General features: G+C 64.8%; 1 protein-coding gene across 1 annotated transcript; it reads right to left on the reverse strand.

Moving 5' to 3' along the window:
- Window positions 1–3,280: 3,280 nt before the first annotated feature.
- KLF16 (KLF transcription factor 16) lies at window positions 3,281–15,061 on the reverse strand. Its single transcript, XM_078443693.2, has 2 exons — window positions 14,047–15,061; window positions 3,281–5,514 (listed from the first exon to the last, which is right to left on the reverse strand). Exons 1-2 carry the CDS (start codon window positions 14,525–14,527, stop codon window positions 5,213–5,215), a joined length of 783 nt encoding a protein of 260 aa, XP_078299819.2. The 5' UTR covers window positions 14,528–15,061; the 3' UTR covers window positions 3,281–5,212.
- Between the last annotated feature and the right edge of the window lie 2,613 nt (window positions 15,062–17,674).

Raw genomic sequence — 17,674 nt, forward strand, 5'->3', positions numbered from 1 at the left:
GACTCTGAGGTCAAGGATCACATGCTCTACCAACTGAGCCACCCAGGTGCCCCCCAAATTAATCATTTTAAAAGTGAAAATTCAGCACCGGGGTGGCTCAGTCAGTTAGGCATCTGACTTCAGCTCAGGTCATGATCTCACGGTTTGTGAGTCTGAGCCCCGCATCAGGCTCTCTGCTGACAGCATGGAGCCTGCTTGGGATTCTCGGTCTCTCCCTCTCTCTCTCTCTCTCTCTGCCCCTCCTGCATTGGCACTTTCTCTCTCTCTTAAAAATAAACATTAAAAAATTACAAAAAAAATAATTACTTGATTTTAAAAAGTGAGAATTCAGGGGCATTTGGTACATTCACTGTTCTGTGCAACCGTCACCTCTGTGTAATTCCAGAATATTCTGAAGCCAAAAAGAAACCCCATCTCCATCAGCCATCGCCTCCCCCCGCACGCCCTCCCCCTCCCCGCCCCCCCCCCCAGCCCCCCTCCTGGCCGTGGACGAGCCCGTTCTGGACGTTTCACACACGAGGACTCACACCCCGTGTGGCCTCTCGGGTCTGGTTCCCTCCCTGAGCGTCGTGTGTTCAGAGTCTGTGCCGCGGCGCGCCTGTGTTCAGGGTCCCATCCGCGGGGCGCCGGGTGTGGGCGCCTCGCTCCTGCTCCAGGCCGAGGGATGTGCGCGTGCGCGGTGGACACGGTCATGTCCGCTCACCTGTCAAGGGCCCCTGGCTGCGGCGTCTCTGGGCGGTGTGCTCTGTGCTGCTGTGCAGCGTGTGTTTGTTTTCAATGTGCGTGTTTGGGGACTAGGTTTTTTGAGTGCTGTACTAGTTTTTCAAATGATATAAATCTGTTGCCGCCCGTGTTTAAAACTTGGGGAGACGTTACCTAAAAGTTGCCATCCCAGCCTCTGTATGAACAGTTGGCCACCCTTGGGTCCAGCGGCTGGTGATTGCCACCGACCCTCCCAGCCTACTGCCCTCCTCACCTCAGCCACCTGAGGCCCTGAGGCCCCTCATGCAGGGGTCTCTCAACACCTGTCATCGCCAATAACAGAAGGGTGCGCCCCTGAGAGTGGTCTGACGGCGCGTGCGAGGTGAAGCGAGGGCCCCCCTCTGCGAGAGCCCGCCTGGTCTCCATCCACGCCCGAGGATGGCCTTGGTCATCCATTCAGCAAATATTCACCGAGTACCTACTGTATGCCAGACACAGTGCTAGAAACATCGGTGAACGAGGCAGAGATCCCGACCCTGGTGGGAGTAGTGTTCTCAATGGGGGAGACAGACAATCGGAAATAAGTAAATGATATAGCATGATTTAAGTGCTATGGGGGGGGGGGGGCAGGGGGAGTAGAACAGGGTAGGGGACTAAGAGGTGGTCCGTGCAGTCCTCTGAGGACGGTGGGATATGAACAGTTCTAAAGAGGGGGAAGGGTATTCCAGGCAGCAGGCACAGTCTGTGCAAAGGCCCTGGGGGCAGCACCAGGCCTGCGTGTTGGAGGAACCGAGGGGAGGTCCGCGCGGCTGGAGCAGAGTGGGCAAGAGGGAAACACGGAGGAATGGAAGGGATGCGGGGGATGGGGGCAGGTCGCACAGGGCCTTGGGGACTTCCGTGAGGACTTAGGCTTTCACACGGCGGGAGGTGGGAGCCTCCGAGGGCTGTAGGCGTTAGGGGGCGGGACCTGACTCGGGCGCTCACGACCGTCCTCTGGTGGCCGCTGAGGGGAGGGCGGACGGGGGCGGGGCGACGGTGGGGCCGCGCGACCCCGGGGACCGGGGGGGGGGGGGGGGGGGGCGGGGAGACTGCCTGAGATGAGGAGACGAGGTGGTGGACTGGGTGGACGCCAGGACCGGGTACAAGTGGGCAGATTTCGGATGTGCTCTGAAAACTCCGGGGAGATTTCCTGATGGAAATGGGTGTGGTAGTTAGACTGAGTCAAGGTCAAGGATTTGGGCCTCCGCACCAGGAAACATGGAGGTACCAGTGCCCGGGGGGGGGGGGGGGGGGGGGGGGGATGGGACTGGGCGGCCTGGGGGTGAGAGTTGGCACCTTCAGGGTCTGGAGTTGGTGAGGTCCTGGTGTCGGACCAGGGAGTATCGTCTGCACACAGGGGAGGTGAGCGTACAAGCAGCACAGCCAGAGGGGAACATTAGCCTGGGGGGGGGGGGGGGGCATCGGGGAGGGTCAGGGGTCCCCGAGGCCGCATGACCAGGGAGTGTCGAGAAGGCAGGAGGGGGACATCTTCGAGCTGTTCAGAGCACGTGGGATGGTGTCCAAGAGAGACTGGAGGCAGGGGCTGCGTTCCCCGAATTCCAGGAACTCTGCCCAAAGGGGCAGAAAGGCCAGAAGGGCTGGAGAGGGACAGTGGGACAGGGGTCCAAGGAACAACGTCGGCGGGCCTGCGGGGCAGAAGCCGGTAGAAAGGGGGACAAAGTGAAGCAGGAGCTAGGGGATGCAACAGGGAGGCCGACTTCGAGAAAGGGCGAGGGCCACCTGCGCGGCCGCCAGGGCCGGACCCCGGACCCCGAGGAGGGCGCGGCAGGAGCCGGCGGTGCAATGACAGGGGCGGCCGCCAGAGGGCGCAGCCTCCGCCTTCCCCGGGGACGGACTCCGGGGAGCCCCTGGGGAGGGTCTGGCTCCCCGCCCAAGCCACACCCGCCCTCGGGGCTCGGGAGACCGCTGGAATCTGGGTGTCTATCTCCTAGGAAGGGGTCCGAGACCCTCATCGGCTTCTCGGTGCTCCCGGGGACGCCAAGCCCTCACCAAGGGGCCCCCCCGCTCGGCCGCCTCCAGTCGGGAGCTGGCACACGGCCGGCGTGCAGAACGTGGGCAGCCCCCTGGGCACAGGGGCCAGGCGGGGCACAGACAGCGGGGGCGGGGGACACTCTGGGGAGGAGTCCTGTCACGCCCACGAGCAGCCCCAGCGGCGCAGGCTCCCCTGCCGCCCGGCTCCCGGTGCCGGAAGGGGGCGGGCGCGGGACGCCCCCGGGCGCCGTGTCACCGCGCCTCGGTTGCCGGGTAACCGAGCGGGAAGGAGGGGGGTGCAGCTGCGAGAGGCGTGGGTGACACGGGACGGCAGCGCGCTCTGCTTCCAGCAGCCCCCTCCCCAGGCCTTAGGGCTGAGGGGGCGTCATCCCATGCCCCCACCAGGTCCCGAGATTCAGGGCCCCACTGCCTCACTTTCTGCAGCGGGACGCTGGTGACCTGGGGGCTACCCTGTTACGTGGGACAGAGACTCAGAGAGTTCTCCGGTTGAAGGCCAGAGGTGAGAAAGACCACACAGTCACCAGAGTCGGGTTTAAAAAAGGGCTTGTTTAATTAAATACAAGGAAAAGGCCAGGCAGGGCAGGGTAAGGTGGGGGGGGGGGGTGCGCCACCTGACAGCACGAGTCCCTTGGGGCCCTCCCCTTGAGATGCCACAGCGAAGTGGCTGGAACCGGGTCCCAGTGACCTCCAGCTCCTTGGGGGAGGAGGGGCACAGGTCTGGCCCGACCCCTGGACATGGGAGAGGGGCCAGGGACGAGTCCTCGGCCTCCTGGGCCCTCAGACCCACACTTCACGTCCTGTGGACAGGCACCAGCCAGGGATGGGACAATCAGGAGGACGTCCATAAAGACATAAAGGAAAATGGGACCCCAGCCTGCCCCCACAGACTAAGGCATCTCACCAATACTGCTGGCAGGGAGGGTTTAAGGGCACGAATGGGCCAGCCCTGCCAAGATCTGCCCAGAGACTGGGCCAGAAGACCCTTCCCAGCCCAGCTCCAAAGGGCTTCCCTGGCCTCCTCCCCAGGACCCCAGGCACCCACCCCCTGATCCTGCTAAGGCAGGTCCAGTCCACACCGCCATCCAGATCCCCAGCCCCCAGTGGGGAGACAGAAGGGTTCTGGAACACACGTGGGTGCCAAAAACCTCCTGCAGCCAACAGTGGGCGATAGGTCCTTTCAGGGTCTTGGGACAGGGACCCTGGGTCTGTTCCATTCTAGGGCACGGCCCTCAGTCCCTACCCAAAATGAAATCCGACCGAAGCCACAGTGGGACGACACCAGGAGGGGTCATGGCGCTTACCCCTCCCTACCATAAGTAGGAATCATACAGACCTTCCCCCCAACACCCACACCCCCTGAGGACAATGGACCACCCATGGGGCCCAGATCAAGAAAGGGATTGGCGCCTGAAAAAATATTCTATCCGGTCCAAAAAAGCGAGCTATCCCATGGGGTTCAGGGGTCAGCCCTCATGCTTCCTGCCCTTGCAAAGCAGGACCTCAACCTCTGGTCCAGGGGCACCTGCAGGGAAGGGCTGCCCGATGCTCAATGACTGTCATGGTCCCAAACAGGAGGGATTGATTGTCATGTGATGCTATGGAAGGCCAATGCTGGGGACTCTACCCCGAAGGGAGCAGTCCTCACTCACACACTCACACACCCACCCAGAGGGGGGCCGCTCACCGGCCCCCTCCTTCCTACCAGCAGAGACAGAGGAAAATAAATAAGCAGGCATCTGCCCCAGCCCGTGTTATCCACCTTCCCCAAACGAGAGTCAAAATGCTCTTTGGAAGAACCCCTTTCTCTCCCTCCCTACCCCAGTTTTAGGAGCAAAACCTGGACCCTACTGCCTCCCCCCTCCCGGCCTCCCCCCTCCCCACCCTGCCCCCACTGCTGGGGAGCTGGGTGGCAGGGCAGAATCTGTGGACACCTGAGATTGAATACCCGGATGGGGGCGGCTGGAGCCGCACCCCAATTCCCTGAACGTCTCCAATGGCTTTCAGTGGGGTGGGGGGCCCCGGGCGGGGTGGGGGTGGGGCCGCGGGAACCCCCGGTTCATCTATGGCTCTTTGCACACATCATCCCAACCTGGAGAGGAGGGCTGGGGGGCCAAGTCTGAGCACTGGTTACGTGCCCCTTTCCTGGGCCGCTCCCCCCAGACCCACCCTCTCCGAAGCAGGGAGGTGGCGATGGGGGGAGGGGAGCGCCGGCCGGCTGCCCACCTGGGGTTCCTGTTTAACACATAGGAAGAGAGTTATCCGACATGGCTATTTACACACACGGGGCCCCAGCCACCCCTCCCAAGGGCCACCCCACCCCCCCACCCCCCCAGTGTCGGGGACACCGGCCGTCGGTCCGTGGCCCGCCCCGGGCTGTGGACAGCAGGCGTTTTGCTGGTGCTCCAGGCCCAGGCCCAGGCCCAGCAGGGGTGCGGCAGGGTGGGCTGGACTAGGGCCCTTACAGGCCAGAGGGGGCCGGGCTGGGCGCGGGGCTGGGCGCGGGGCTGCCCGCCAGACTGCAGGGCAGCGAGTCGCTGGGCGAGGCGCTGCGGGCGCCCGGGCGCCGGAGCAGTTCCGGGCGGAAGCCGGGGTGGCGGCGCGCGTGCTTGGTCAGGTGGTCGCTCCGGGTGAAGCGCTTGGAGCAGAGGGGGCAGGGAAAGCGCTTCTCGCCGGTGTGCGTCCGGTGGTGGCGCGCCAGCTCGTCGGAGCGCGCGAACTTCTTGTCGCAGCCAGGCCAGTCACAGGCAAAGGGGCGTTCACCTGGGCAGAGGAGGCAGAGGGCAGACAGCAGGGTCAGTGGAGGGGGGGAGGGGGGCGGGGCAACTCGTCCCCCCCCACCCCGCGCCCCGGTTCTAGAGGCTGAACTCCGGGCGTGAATTCAACACGTGGAAATGTGCAGAGGAAAGCCCCACTCGCTTCAAGAACCCCTAATTAGTATTCCTGCCCTTTCTTTCCCATGAACTCGTAGTAATTCCACGAGCAGTTTCCGTGCGTTAAAAGAAGACCGTGCGGAGCCCGAGCCCTTCCAGGCCCGCCCCCGCGGCACCACCGCACCGCCTCCGTGACATCCGTGACAGGGTCTCGCGGTGCACGAGCCACACACACGTGCGCGCCTGCTCGGAACGCATGCGGGGTTTTGCAGGGGCTTCTCCCGATGCAAATGGATCCCGCCGTCCCCACCTCCACCTCCGCTCTCCTTTGGAGCTTACCGGAGGCTCTCAGGTGTTCACAACCCGTTGGCCCTCTCCTTTTGAAAATGACCACCCCGGACGCAAAGTCGGTGTGGGGGTGCCTGGGCGGATCCCCGTGGCCCAACGACCCCCTGACCCTCGTGGCCCCTCTATAGATGGAGAACACGTGAAGGGCCTCTAGGGCCACCTGCAGCCCCACACGGGGGCAGAGGGAGGAGAAGGGCACGAGGCCCAGGCACAGACGGCCGCCGGGAAGGGGAGGGCCTGGAGGCCACGGCCACTGGCCTCACCCCGCCCCCGCGGAACAGACCGTGAGGGGAGGGGCGGGCCGCCACCCTGCAACTTCCTCTGCAGACCCCTCCCACCTCCCCGGCTGGCCTCGCCCATCCTGCCGTGAACCGAACGGCGCTGCCAGCCCCGAGCGCCTGTCCCCACCCACCCCTCGCGTCTGGGGTCTCAGCCCCAGAACGCTTCAGCCCGACCCCCAGCGAGTATTATCAGCATCTCCCCGGCCGACCCGGGAGCGCCGAGGGCCCCACCTCTACGCAGGGTCCACCGGGGACCCCGCCACGCCCCAGGCCAAGGGGTGGTAAGCACCCTGGAGCTTGCACCCTTGCGCCCCGCGCCTGGAACCCTGGACTCCCCAGGCGTTGCTTTGTCCACGAGTTCTGGAGTGTGTGTGTGGTGGGGGTGTGGACAGAATGTGGACACCGATCCGTGATGCCCGCACCCCTGTGCTATACCCTTTGTGGCACTGGATGGAGCCCCACATAGGAAGGTAGAGCGCTGGAATCGGGGGAGGCCGCAGAGCGGTCAGGGTGGTCACATCCTGGGTTACATGCTGGCCCTGCAGTGATCCAGGCTGACCTTGTCTCAGGGAACACACCCAGGAGAAGGTACACGGTCTAGGATCAGAGAAAGGCTCCCCAAACAGGACCGATGGTGGAGGTAACCAGGAGCCAGCAGGAAGGCCCACGGGACAGACCTGTGGCCGTGGGGGCAACAGGGTAGGCCAGGGACATCTCTGCTCTGAAAGCTAAGGGACTGTCCCGGGGAGAACCGCTGGGGAGGGGTGGGGGGAGGGGAGTAGGGGTCAGACGAGGCAGAGGGGCTCCTGCCATCTCCCAGGGCCCAGGAAAGAGCGGGACCAAAACCTCCCCTCCCCCACCCCTTCTTCCTGGCTACCACCAGCACCAAAGGAGGAGGTGGAGTCCAGCGGTCCCCCCAGGAAGATTTCTTGTGGGTTGCCTGTGGCTCAGGCTCACGCCTGGGGCAGGGCATGCCCCAGGAGACTGTGAATCCAGGTGAGCTGTCACCTACCCCCGGGGGGGAGGGGAGGTTACACAACTATGCCCAAGACCTCGCAGACCCTAAATCTCTGGGGCTGCACCCTTCCCTGGAACAATCCAGAAGGCAGGGGGAGGGGTCTCAGCAAGGGCCTCGTCTACGGAACCACGGAGCTCAAAACAGCCCGGAAAGGACCCCTACCCCACCTGGATGGCGGAAGGCTTGGATCTGACAGTTCCCCGGGGCTGCAGTCTGGGGGAGGGGAGTCCGGTTTTGGAGGCGGGGCTGCTGGCTTTAGAGCAGACCTGGTGCCAGGGGGAGCGGCGCCCCTTCCGAGGGGCGTGCGGTCCTGTCGCCATCTTGCAGGGCGCAGGCGGGGCGGAGGGGGGGGCGGGCATCCCGCTGCTGGCGCGCCCCGCAGTTGGCTCACTTCCCCATTTCGGGCGGCGGGACTAGTACCCGCCTCCCAGCCTCCCCTCCTCCGGCAGTTCTACTTTGCAATGAGCAGGTTGCAAGAGCGGTGCCAGCGCCCACTGGGGCAGGACACATGCAGCCGCCGGGAACACAGCTGCCGCACGTAGCTCGGTGGCGGCGGGGACATCCGCAGCCCAGCCGGCCTCGCTCACGTGGTCCCGCTCCCTCTAGGGCGGGGGGTGGGGGTGGGGGGTCGGGGTCGACTTGCCGCCGGCTGGACGCCCGCCAGCCCCGCCCCACACCCAGTTGCTGGGGCGCTCACGTGCACACGCGGGTGGCGGAGACCTGGGCGCGGAGGCTTCCCGCCGCCCCCACAACGTCGAGCGAATGCCTGCAAGATACCAGGCCCTGTCACCCTGCCACAGCCCACTAGCCAGGAGGTTGGTGGGGAGCAACCAGGAAGCTCAGAGCCGGAGGGGACCCTAGGTACGGCCACCGGCTGCCCCAAAGCGGACTGGAACAGGGACTAGAGGAAGATGTGGTGGGCGGGGCCCTGGTGGACATAACCTTTTGACTTGGGCTGGGGTGACCTCGGGACAGTTGGGGCCACCACAGTGCCGTGCAGGCTCAGAAAAATGGAGGCCAAGAGGTCCTGAGACCTGACACAGGACAGAGCAAAGGTGGTCCCTGAGCCAGGACGGCTTGGCCTGCGTGGGGTGGGTGCCCCACCTCCCCCCGCAGGGCCAGGGGCCAAGGACCAGGGCTCTGACAACTAACCTTCACCGTGACCTCCTGAGGTCATCCCTAGGGGTAGGGACGGGTGTCTGCCAGCTGACCGGAACAAACGCCCACCTACCAGGAAGACTGCATGGGGGAGGACAAGTGAGGGAGCACTCTCGCAGAGCTACAGAAGGCGGGGAGCAGCTGAGACTACCTGAAGACGGCCCCCGAGTAGTCCAGAAAGAGCCCAGAGAGCAGTTCTGGAAATACAGCAGAAAGGTGGAAAATAGATGCTGAGGTCTGGAGAGCAGGGCAGGGGGTCCCCTTCAAGTAGCCATTATGGCTTTACAAAGACCAGCCCACGGGAGGCTTGTCTACTCTGCGATTTTATTTCATAGTTTTTAAGTGATCTCTACACCCAACGTGGGGCTCAATCTCACCCCGAGACGAAGAGTTTCATGCTCCACCTACTGAGCCGGCCAGGTGCCCCGTTCTGGGATTTTATTATTATTATTTCCTGAATTTATTTGAGAAAGGGAGTGTGCAGAAGCGAGGGGGGACAGGGAAGCAGCGGGAAAGCGAGAGAGAATCCCAAGCAGGTTCCGTGCGGTCAGCGCAGGACCTGACACAGGGCTCCATCCCCGGAACTGTGAGATCACGACCTGAGCTGAGATCAAGAGTCAGACGCTCAACTGACTGAGCCACCAAAACGCCCCATGTTCTGTGACTTTAACCACCCCCTGGGCCCTGCCCCCGAAAAGCCAAGGCTTACCACCTACCCCACCCCACATCCCAGCTCCTCCCATAGGGTTCCCCTTTCAAGCACTGTGTTGTTGCCACGAAAACTAAGGCAGGCATCCCCCAGCCATTTCTCTATCCCTCACCTTGGCCTGCGTGGTACCGGGCAGCAAATCCCATCAGTAACGCCTTCACAGTATCTCCAGACCCCACCCTGGCTCTAGACTCCAGCTCCTGCCTGGACTGCTGCAATAGCCCATAGGCTTGGGGCTGAGCCGCCCAGTCTGTGCTCTGCCCTCCGAACTCCCAGAGCTACTCCCTGATCCAGGATCAAAGCCAAAGTGTTTACCTTTTACCCCGCTGGTGCACTTCACTGTCCCCTTTCTTAGCTTCAATAACCTTGTGCTTAGCATCTCCTAGGTGTGATATCTGCCCCCTCACCTGACTGCAAAGCAGAGGGCACAGGCCTGGCATGCCATGGGCACCTAACGCATCTGTGGAGAGAGTCTGCGGCTGGGAGAGCTCCCAGCCAAGCTTGGGCTGCTGGCTTAACTGTTGGTTCATCATGCGGTTCACCCCTCCTCCCCGCCCTGCCCCCACCCCCCCCAGGTAGGGGCTCCCACTACCATTTGTTTAAAGGGCCAGCCACGTGCAGCCCCTCATCCCCCCTTCCTCCTTGAAGACCCACACTGCCATCACCCGCTTGGCACCCGGACGGGCATCCTTGGCATGGGGGCTCTTGGTGCCTGGGGATGAGAGGGTCACACCGCCCCCAGCCACCCCCCCCCCCCCCCCAGCATGTGTGATGGGGAGAACAGTGCTGGGCAAGGGTGACAGTGAGGGCCGGCCCTCCAGCCCTCACTCCCCTGGTGGCCGGCTCCTGGAACTGGTATCACTTGCCCGCTCCCAGGCCATCTGGGCCACGTTTATCAGGGAGCCTGGGCGGGGGTGGTTATCGCCCCCCACAATGTTGGGGGCCCTCCCGCACTCCCCAGTTACAGCACGGGCACCTAAAGTCAGCTCCAGCTGCTCTCTGCACCCTGCCTGCTACAGGAGGGAGCTCACAGGCCACCCCCACCCCCTCCGGCCTGGCAGTGTCCTACCCTGCCCCCTATAAGCCACCAGTCTCCTGAACCCCACCTGTCCTTAAAGGAGCTCACAGCTCTGCCAGGGGGAGAGGGTGGGGTCTATGTCGGCTCAGCCCTGGGAGGGCGATGCCTGCTTTCCCTCCTGGCCTCAGTTTCCCCATCTGCTTCTCCCCTGGGGGGGGCTCTTCAGCAAAGAACACCACCTCTGCTGCCCTGCCCCCCTTTGGGCTGCTCAGTCAGAAAAACTAGGGTTCACCCTAGCCACCTCCTACTCTCTGGATCCTGGGGCTTCTTACTTGGCCCCGGTTTGTGGGTTGGCCCACCCCTCTCCCTCCCCTACCACAGCCCTCCTCAACCCCTCTCCCGGGACCCTAATCCCTGCTCCATAAACGGATTTTCCTCTGCAAAGCCGGGCCTGCCTTCCTGCCCACCCTCCACCCTGCCCTTGGGATTAAATGGAACCCTTCACCTGCTCTGACCCTCCCCACCTCACTTCTCCACCTCATCCTCAAAACTCATGCCCCAGGGCCCTTGCCCCCATCCCCTGAGGCCAGGGTGTGGTCCCCTCTCTGGGGACACACCCCTTCCTGCCCCACAGGACCCCATGCCATCAGCTGAGAAGCCTCTTCCTCCGTCACTGCCCCTGTCACCCCCTCCCAAGGTTCCAGAATCTAAGGGCACAGGGACTGGGCTCTCCCCGCAGTACCTTGCACACTGGACCCTTACCTGATTTTCCTCAAACGTAAGGAGAGTGGGTTTTAGAGTAAAACAGGGGGTCTCTCCTGGGGGGTGACCTTGCAACTCCCCCAGGGGACACCTGTCACTGGTCGCAACCGGGTACGTTCCTGGGATTCCTGGGATGGAGTGAGCAAGGCCAGGGATGTTGCAGAACTCCCCAAGGTGCCCAGGACGCCCCACAGAGAATGGCATCAGCTGTGCCCCGGGGATCAGACCTTGGCCCTAGAAGCTCCACTTCCCGATCTGAGCTCCCTCTTGCCAGGAAGGAGCCTGAGACCCCAGAAGGCGCAGGGCTCACCGCGTGCTCAGAGCTGGGGGCTCTGGGGCAGGGGAGCAGTCCGGATCTGGAGGTTGGGAGAGCAGGGAGCAGCCAGCCAGCCTCTCCTCCCACCCCCGCCCCATCTCCTCTCATCTCCGTATCCATAGCAACAGCGTCAACTTCTCCTGAAGCTTCCGAAGTGCCTGCCCACCCCACACAGGAGAGCTCTGTGCTGGGGCTGCAGGCCAGGCCCCGGGGGAGCACAGGACAGCCCTGCCCCTGCAGCTGGGTGGCCCTCTGAAAGACTCCACTGCCCTCCCAGCCTCACCACCCCCAAGCCAAGCGGAGCAGGGACGGTGGGGGTACCACACTTGACCCTGGCCAGGCACCTGATCCCAGTCTGTTCATCTGTAAAATGGAGCTAGGCTGGGATTGGACTTCATTCTCTTTACTGAGAGGAGGAGTGAACCTCAGGCAGAGCAGGGGGAGACAGGCCTCTGGGGACAATCGGCAGACAGCTGACCTCTAATTATTGTTCCTCCTCACATCTGTCCCCAGGCCAGCCCCTGTGAATGGGCAACACCAAGCTAGCCTTGGGGCACCAGGGACAAGCATGGCTTCCCCACCCCCAAGCCAGGTATGAGGGCAGCGACTCCCCCCCCCCCCCCCCCCCCGCCCGCAACTAGGTGCCAGAAAAGCTACGTGGGGCTCTGTGGTCCGGGGTGGGTGGGGGGGTCACAGATACACTGAACCCACAGTCTTATGCAGACAAGTGTGTGAAACCCTCGAGAAACAGAACACCAGGAGTGCCTAAGTCCAGGATTTCCAATCTCAGGAATAGCAGCGTTGGCCCAGGAGCTGCGTTCTCTGGGTCCCCACACCATAATTATGAAAGAGGGCTTTGGGAGAGGATACCCGGAGTTACAGTTCCTACTGGCACTAGGGATCCATCCAGGGAGGCCACCCTCCCCTGGGACACTCCCCGGATGAGCCCAATTTTCTCGTTTAAAACATGGATGACAACATTGGCGTCCTGGGCCCAGGAAGGAGTCCCTCTTCTCCCAGGGCTTAGGGAGCCGGCCGCCACTGCCTGGGGGCCTATGGAGGCTCTGAAGCACTCCAGGACACCCTAGAGGAGGGTCTCTTGGGAGCCGCTGTAGGAGGTGGCCTGGCCACCCCCTTCAACCGACCCAGAAGGGAAAAGCAAATCAGTGCACCAGAGCCTCGCCAGGCAACAATTACCTAGGACAGGCGGAGGAATACAGTGGGAGAAACGAGGTCCCTCTCTGGCTGGTCTCCCGCTCCAGCACCCCCATGGTTCAGACCGGCAAACTCACCTAGCATGAGCCAGGGCTCTGCTCTGACCCCAGCCCCCCACCCAGAGAGGAATCTGCCCTCAGATCCAAATAAAGATGCCTCTCTGTGTTCACGGCCCCCCAGGAGTCCCTCACAACACACCTCAGTGCCTCAAAGTGTAGGTAACACCCAGGGACTGCTCAGAAGAGGAAGGATCCTGCAGGAAATACAGATCCTCCCCCCTCAAGTCTGCCCCGGCTGCCCTGTCCTGCCTTACGCCCACTAGCAAGCAGAGCCTGTATGTCCCTGTGGGCAGGATGGGGACTGAACAAGACATGAGGCGGGGAGGGGGGTGCCTGGCATCCGAGGCCTTGCAAATGGCCTGAGGCTGCCCCACCACGTCCCCACCACACCACTATGGCCAGCCCTGCTTTCTTGCCCTCTCTCCACAATGAGAGTGTGTCCACAGAGCCAGTGTTGCGACACGAGAAACAGTGACGTTCAGAAGGCAGACTTTCGTGAGCCCTTTACACAGATGAAAAAACTGAGCTCCGGAATAGGTCTCGTGCTGGAGAGGGGCAGGGCTGGAATCGAAGTACATCCTCACAGCCGGTGGCCAGATGCCCACCGCCAGGGCAGGACCGCCTTCCACACTCAAGCCCGGGCCAGCCACCAAGACCCACCTTCCCCCTGACACCCCAAACTCCCAGCTGGAGACCATTCTCAGCGTCGAGGGTGGTGGACCCAGAGGGGGACAAGGGAGGGGGCGACAGGGTGATGACGGCGGCCCTGCCTCAGACTCCTCCAGGCGTCCCCTCGCCGCACCCCCCCCCCCCCGCTCGGCTCTGAGAGGTGACAAATGTCGCTGAACCCTCCCCCAAAGCCTGCCTCCAAACGCGATGAGGACCTGACTCCCTCAAGGGTCCCCTTTCAAATCCCTCTCCCCACCCCACCCCGACTCTGGCCCCAACCCTCACTCTCAGCCCCGCCCTCCGCCGTATTAAAACTCATAAGGAAAAAAAAAAAAAAAAAAACGCGCGGGCACCCCCCCACCCCGGCTCCCGCGCCAGGCGCTCTGCTGCCCTCGGGGGTGAATCCTCGATGCCACCCCGGAGGCGGCGGCGCGACTCCTCCTCCCTCTCCACATAGGGAAACTGAGACAGGGAAAGGAAAACACAACCATCTCAGAGCTACGTGCTCCAACCACAATATCCACTCCCCAGACCCAAACGCCACAGGAAATTAAGGAGAAACGGAGCCGAGGGGGGAGGGGACGGTCCGGGAGCCCCGATCCCGCCCACGGACCCCATCGCGCCGCGCGCCCCGAGAGCGCCTGCAGCCACCACCGTCGCGCCCGCCAACCGCGCGCCGCCCGACCGCGTGGCCGCCACGCCCCCTGCGCGCGCCCCACCCACCGAGGCCCCGCCCGCCCGGCCGGCGCGGCGGCGGCCCGGGCGCGCCCCCCTCCCCGCCCCCCACGCGCCACGCAGTTTTGGGGTCCCGGAGGGGGAAGGGGCGCAGGAGACCGCGCGCGCGCGCGGGACAGGGGAGCGGGGCTCACCTGTGTGCGTCCGCAGGTGCGACTTGAGGTGTGAGGACTTGTAGTACGCCTTGGCGCAGCCCGGGAAGGGACAGCGGTGGCTCTTGGCGGCGGCGGGCGCGGCGCCGGGGGCGCGGCCGGAGGACGGGGACGAGGCGGCCGAGGAGGAGGAGGCGGGCGAGGCGCCCCCCGGGGCGGCGCCGGGCCCGCTGCGCAGGTCGGCCAGGATGCTGGCGGCCAGCAGGTGGGGCGCGGCGGCGGCGGCGGCGGCGGCGGTGGCGGCGGTGGCGGCGGGGCCCGGGCCGGAGGCGGCGGGGGGCGGCGGTGGCGGGCCCGGGGGCCCGGGTGGGGCGGCCTCGCGGCGCGGCGCGCGCACCTCCAAGCCGGCGGCGGGGCCCGCGCCCTCGGGGCCCGGTCGCCCGCGGTGCACCACCGCGCCGGAGGAGATGGCCATGAGCACGTCGGCAGCGAAGTAATCCACGCACGCCACGGCCGCCGACATGCCGGGCAAAGGCGCGCGGCGCGGGCCGAGCGGGCTGAAAGGAGGCGGCGGGAGCGGTGCCCGTCCGGCCGGCGGCGGCTGCTCGAGTGCGGGAGGCGGAGGAGGAGGAGGAGGAGGAGGAGGAGGCCGGCGCGCGCCGCCGCCGCCGCCGCCCGCGCTCGGCCCGCCCCGCCCCGCCTGACGCGCCCTGACGCACCGGAGCCCGCGGGGGCGGCCGCGGCCCGCCCCGCCCGGAGGACGCCCCCTCGGGGCGCGCGGCCACGCCCCCCGCCCGGCGCGCCCTCCACCGCCCTGCCAGCGGCGCGCGGCCGCCGGGGGCGGGGTCCGGGCCGAAGGAGCCGCCCCCGGCGCGCCCACTCCGGCCCTGGAGCGCGCCCCCGCCTGCTTCTCCAAGCGCGCCCTCCCCACGCGGGCCCCCAGCCAGAGACCCCGCCTCCGTAACCCGCGGCGCGCGCCCCCGGGCCCTTCTCGGAGGACCCCCTCCCCACGCCGGCAAGCTCCGCCCTCCCCCGGTATGATCCTCCCTCCCGGGAGCGCTCCGCCCCGTCCCGGCACGTCCCTCCTTCCTTCCCCGGACGGCCCCACCCCCTCCCGGCGCAGCCCTCCCTCCCTCCCCGGCGCGCGCCCCGCCCCCTCGCGGGCGCGCCCACCCCACGCCAGGGCGCGCGGCCGGCGGGAGCCCGCCCCTTCCCCGGACGCTTCCACCCCGGCCCCGGGCGCGCCCCCGTTCTCGATGGGGGAGGGCTTCGCTCCCCACGTGGCCGGGTGGGGGTGCGGAAGCGGCCAGCCCCGCCCCCCGGCCACGTGCGCGACCCTTCCCCCCCCCCCCCCCCCCACCCTTCTCTCCCCTGACCTGGGCCCTGCCGGACCGCGCTCCCCTTCGTTCCTTCGCCCCCTTCTGCGGGAACCCCTCTCGCCTTTCCCGGAGCCCCGCGGCTGGACAAGGGAGGAGTGGGGCGCCCCGCCCAGTGAACCTGCATTCGTCTCTCTTCCTGCGCCCCGCTCACGGGTGGGGAAGGCCGGTGTCCGCTGGAGGAGGAGCGGGGTCGGCGCATCGGGAAGAGGAGACGGGTGGGGTTGCAAAGAGCCGGGCTCGGGACCCCTCGGCGAGGCAGAGCATTCCGGCCCGGCGGTACACAAGGGTTGGGAACATCGTTCCCCGACGCTGGGCAGGGATTCTTGGGACTCGGAGGGGAAAAGTGGGGCCTGTGGAAGCCCTGAGGACGTCCAGGCCGGGGAGTTCGACAGCGGCTAGGACGCAGGGGGTCAGCCTAGCCAGCAGTCCGAGGCGGGAGGGGGGGGTGGGGGGGGGTGACACGCGGAAGTGGGACAAGGTGGCCCCCTCCCTGGTGACGATAGCACCGCCCCTTCCTAAGCTGGCTGTGAGGGCCTTGCAATGGCCAGGGTGGGCTCCTGGGAACAGAGCTGCTTGCCCGCATGTGGACGGAGGCTGGAACCCTGGCCCCATCCTCGACTGTCTTCCCTCGGCCCCTCCCTGCGCCCCCCACCCTGCACGTGGCCGTACTGAGGAGGGCGGGAGAGGGACACACGGTACACTGAAGGCCGCAGAGATGAACAGCCCCTTGGACAGGCCGCGGACCATCCAGGTGGGCACTGGGAGCCCTTGTTCCTGCTGGCCCGGGGCCCCTGGGCCTCTAAAGGTCTAGGAGGTGAACCACCTGGGCGGGTTCCCCAGTCTCCCACCAACTCAGCAGCCCTCAGGAGCCTTAGACATCCCCTCCACACACACCCCTAGGTGCTGCCCAGTCTTTACAGAAAGGGCCCTCCAAGTTCAGACAAGGCAAGAAGCACCTTGAGGCTCCCCCACCCACAGCTTGCACCGGGCACTTAGGCAACGACCAGGACAAGAAAGACGCCGGGAATCATTTGTTGCTTCCAGGGATGTTTATTGAGCTCAGAGCCATTCCCCCCAGCATCTTGCCCTCAAGGGGCTCAAGGTTTAGGGCAAGGCAGCTGGGAGTCAGATCAGGGCATAGGTGGTAGGTGGGCACCGACCTACAGAGTGGAGGAAGAGGGGGGTGGCTGGGGAAACGTGGCATCAGCAGCCCCACCTGGGGCCTGGAGCACGCGGTCCCCCCCCCCCCCGGGCAGGTGTGGGTCGAGGCCACACTCAGGGCAGAGGCAGGCACCTTCTTGCAGAGGATGTGAGCAAAGCGGTCAGGGCTGCGTCCTGGTTGTTCCCCACAGGGTGGCCCACAAGTCGTTACTCCTGGCAATAATTGGGATCTCAGACCTCATCTGTGGGCTGTGCCGGCCGCTCTGTGGGCAGGAGTCCCTGCGTGGGAGCCCGTGCTGCACCCGCAGGACCTGTGCTCAGTTATCACCCGCACAGCTCGACCATCCCCGCCCCGCTCTGACCCCACGCGCACCTCTGCCTCATTTTCTCACTGTTCTCACTACGACCCTACAAGTGGCATCCCCATTTCACAGATGAGGACACCAAGGCTGGGGGAGAACAGCGAAGTGGCCTGCCTGTGGGCAAAGCTGAGGCAGCACAGGGTTTGGGGAAAATACAGAGGCGGCCCGAGTGCACACCTGCTGGGACACCCACGGCAGCCAGTGCTTGCTTTCTTCTACCTCAGTTTCCTCACCCGTGACTGGGGGCCGGTCTCTACCCTGCCCTGATGGTTCCCAAGGGGTCAGGAGGGCTCTCACCCGGCTGCAAGACCCAAGCAGGGCAGGGGGCAGTCACTAGCTGTGGAAGGGAGGGACTCCTGGGGGCACAGGTGAGCGGAGGGTTCCAAAAAGTGGGGGCATCCCTGCTGCGGATGGCCCAGACCGCGTGCCCGCGAGGAAGGTGCCCCAGATAGGTCAGGGTCAGAATCAAAGCTCCAGTGTGCGAATGTGTGTATACACATGCTGGAATGACCTTAGCTTTTTTTTTTTTTTTGGGTGAAGACTTTCTTTTTAATAGTTTTTTTTTGTTGTTGTTTTTTGTTTTTTGTTTTTATGTTTAAATATTTTGAGAGAGGGAGAGGGTGACAATCCCAAGCAGGTTCTGTGCTGTCAGCGCAGAGCCTGGCTTGGGGCTCAAACCCACAAACCGTGAGATCATGACCTGAGCCGAAATCAAGAGTCAGATGCTTGGCTGACTGAGCCACCCAGGCACCCACTGCAATAGTTTTA

This window comes from Panthera onca, chromosome A2 (genome assembly GCF_046562875.1).
Source record: "Panthera onca isolate mPanOnc1 chromosome A2, mPanOnc1 haplotype 2, whole genome shotgun sequence".
Lineage (NCBI taxonomy): Eukaryota > Metazoa > Chordata > Mammalia > Carnivora > Felidae > Panthera > Panthera onca.

Coding starts and splice junctions, on each gene's coding strand:
- KLF16 (XM_078443693.2), bottom strand. CDS start 14,527: ATGTCGGCGGCCGTGGCGTGCGTGGATTACTTCGCTGCCGACGTGCTC. Junction 5,515..14,046: donor GCACCTGCGGACGCACACAG/GTGAGCCCCGCT, acceptor TCCTCTGCCCAG/GTGAACGCCCCTTTGCCTGT.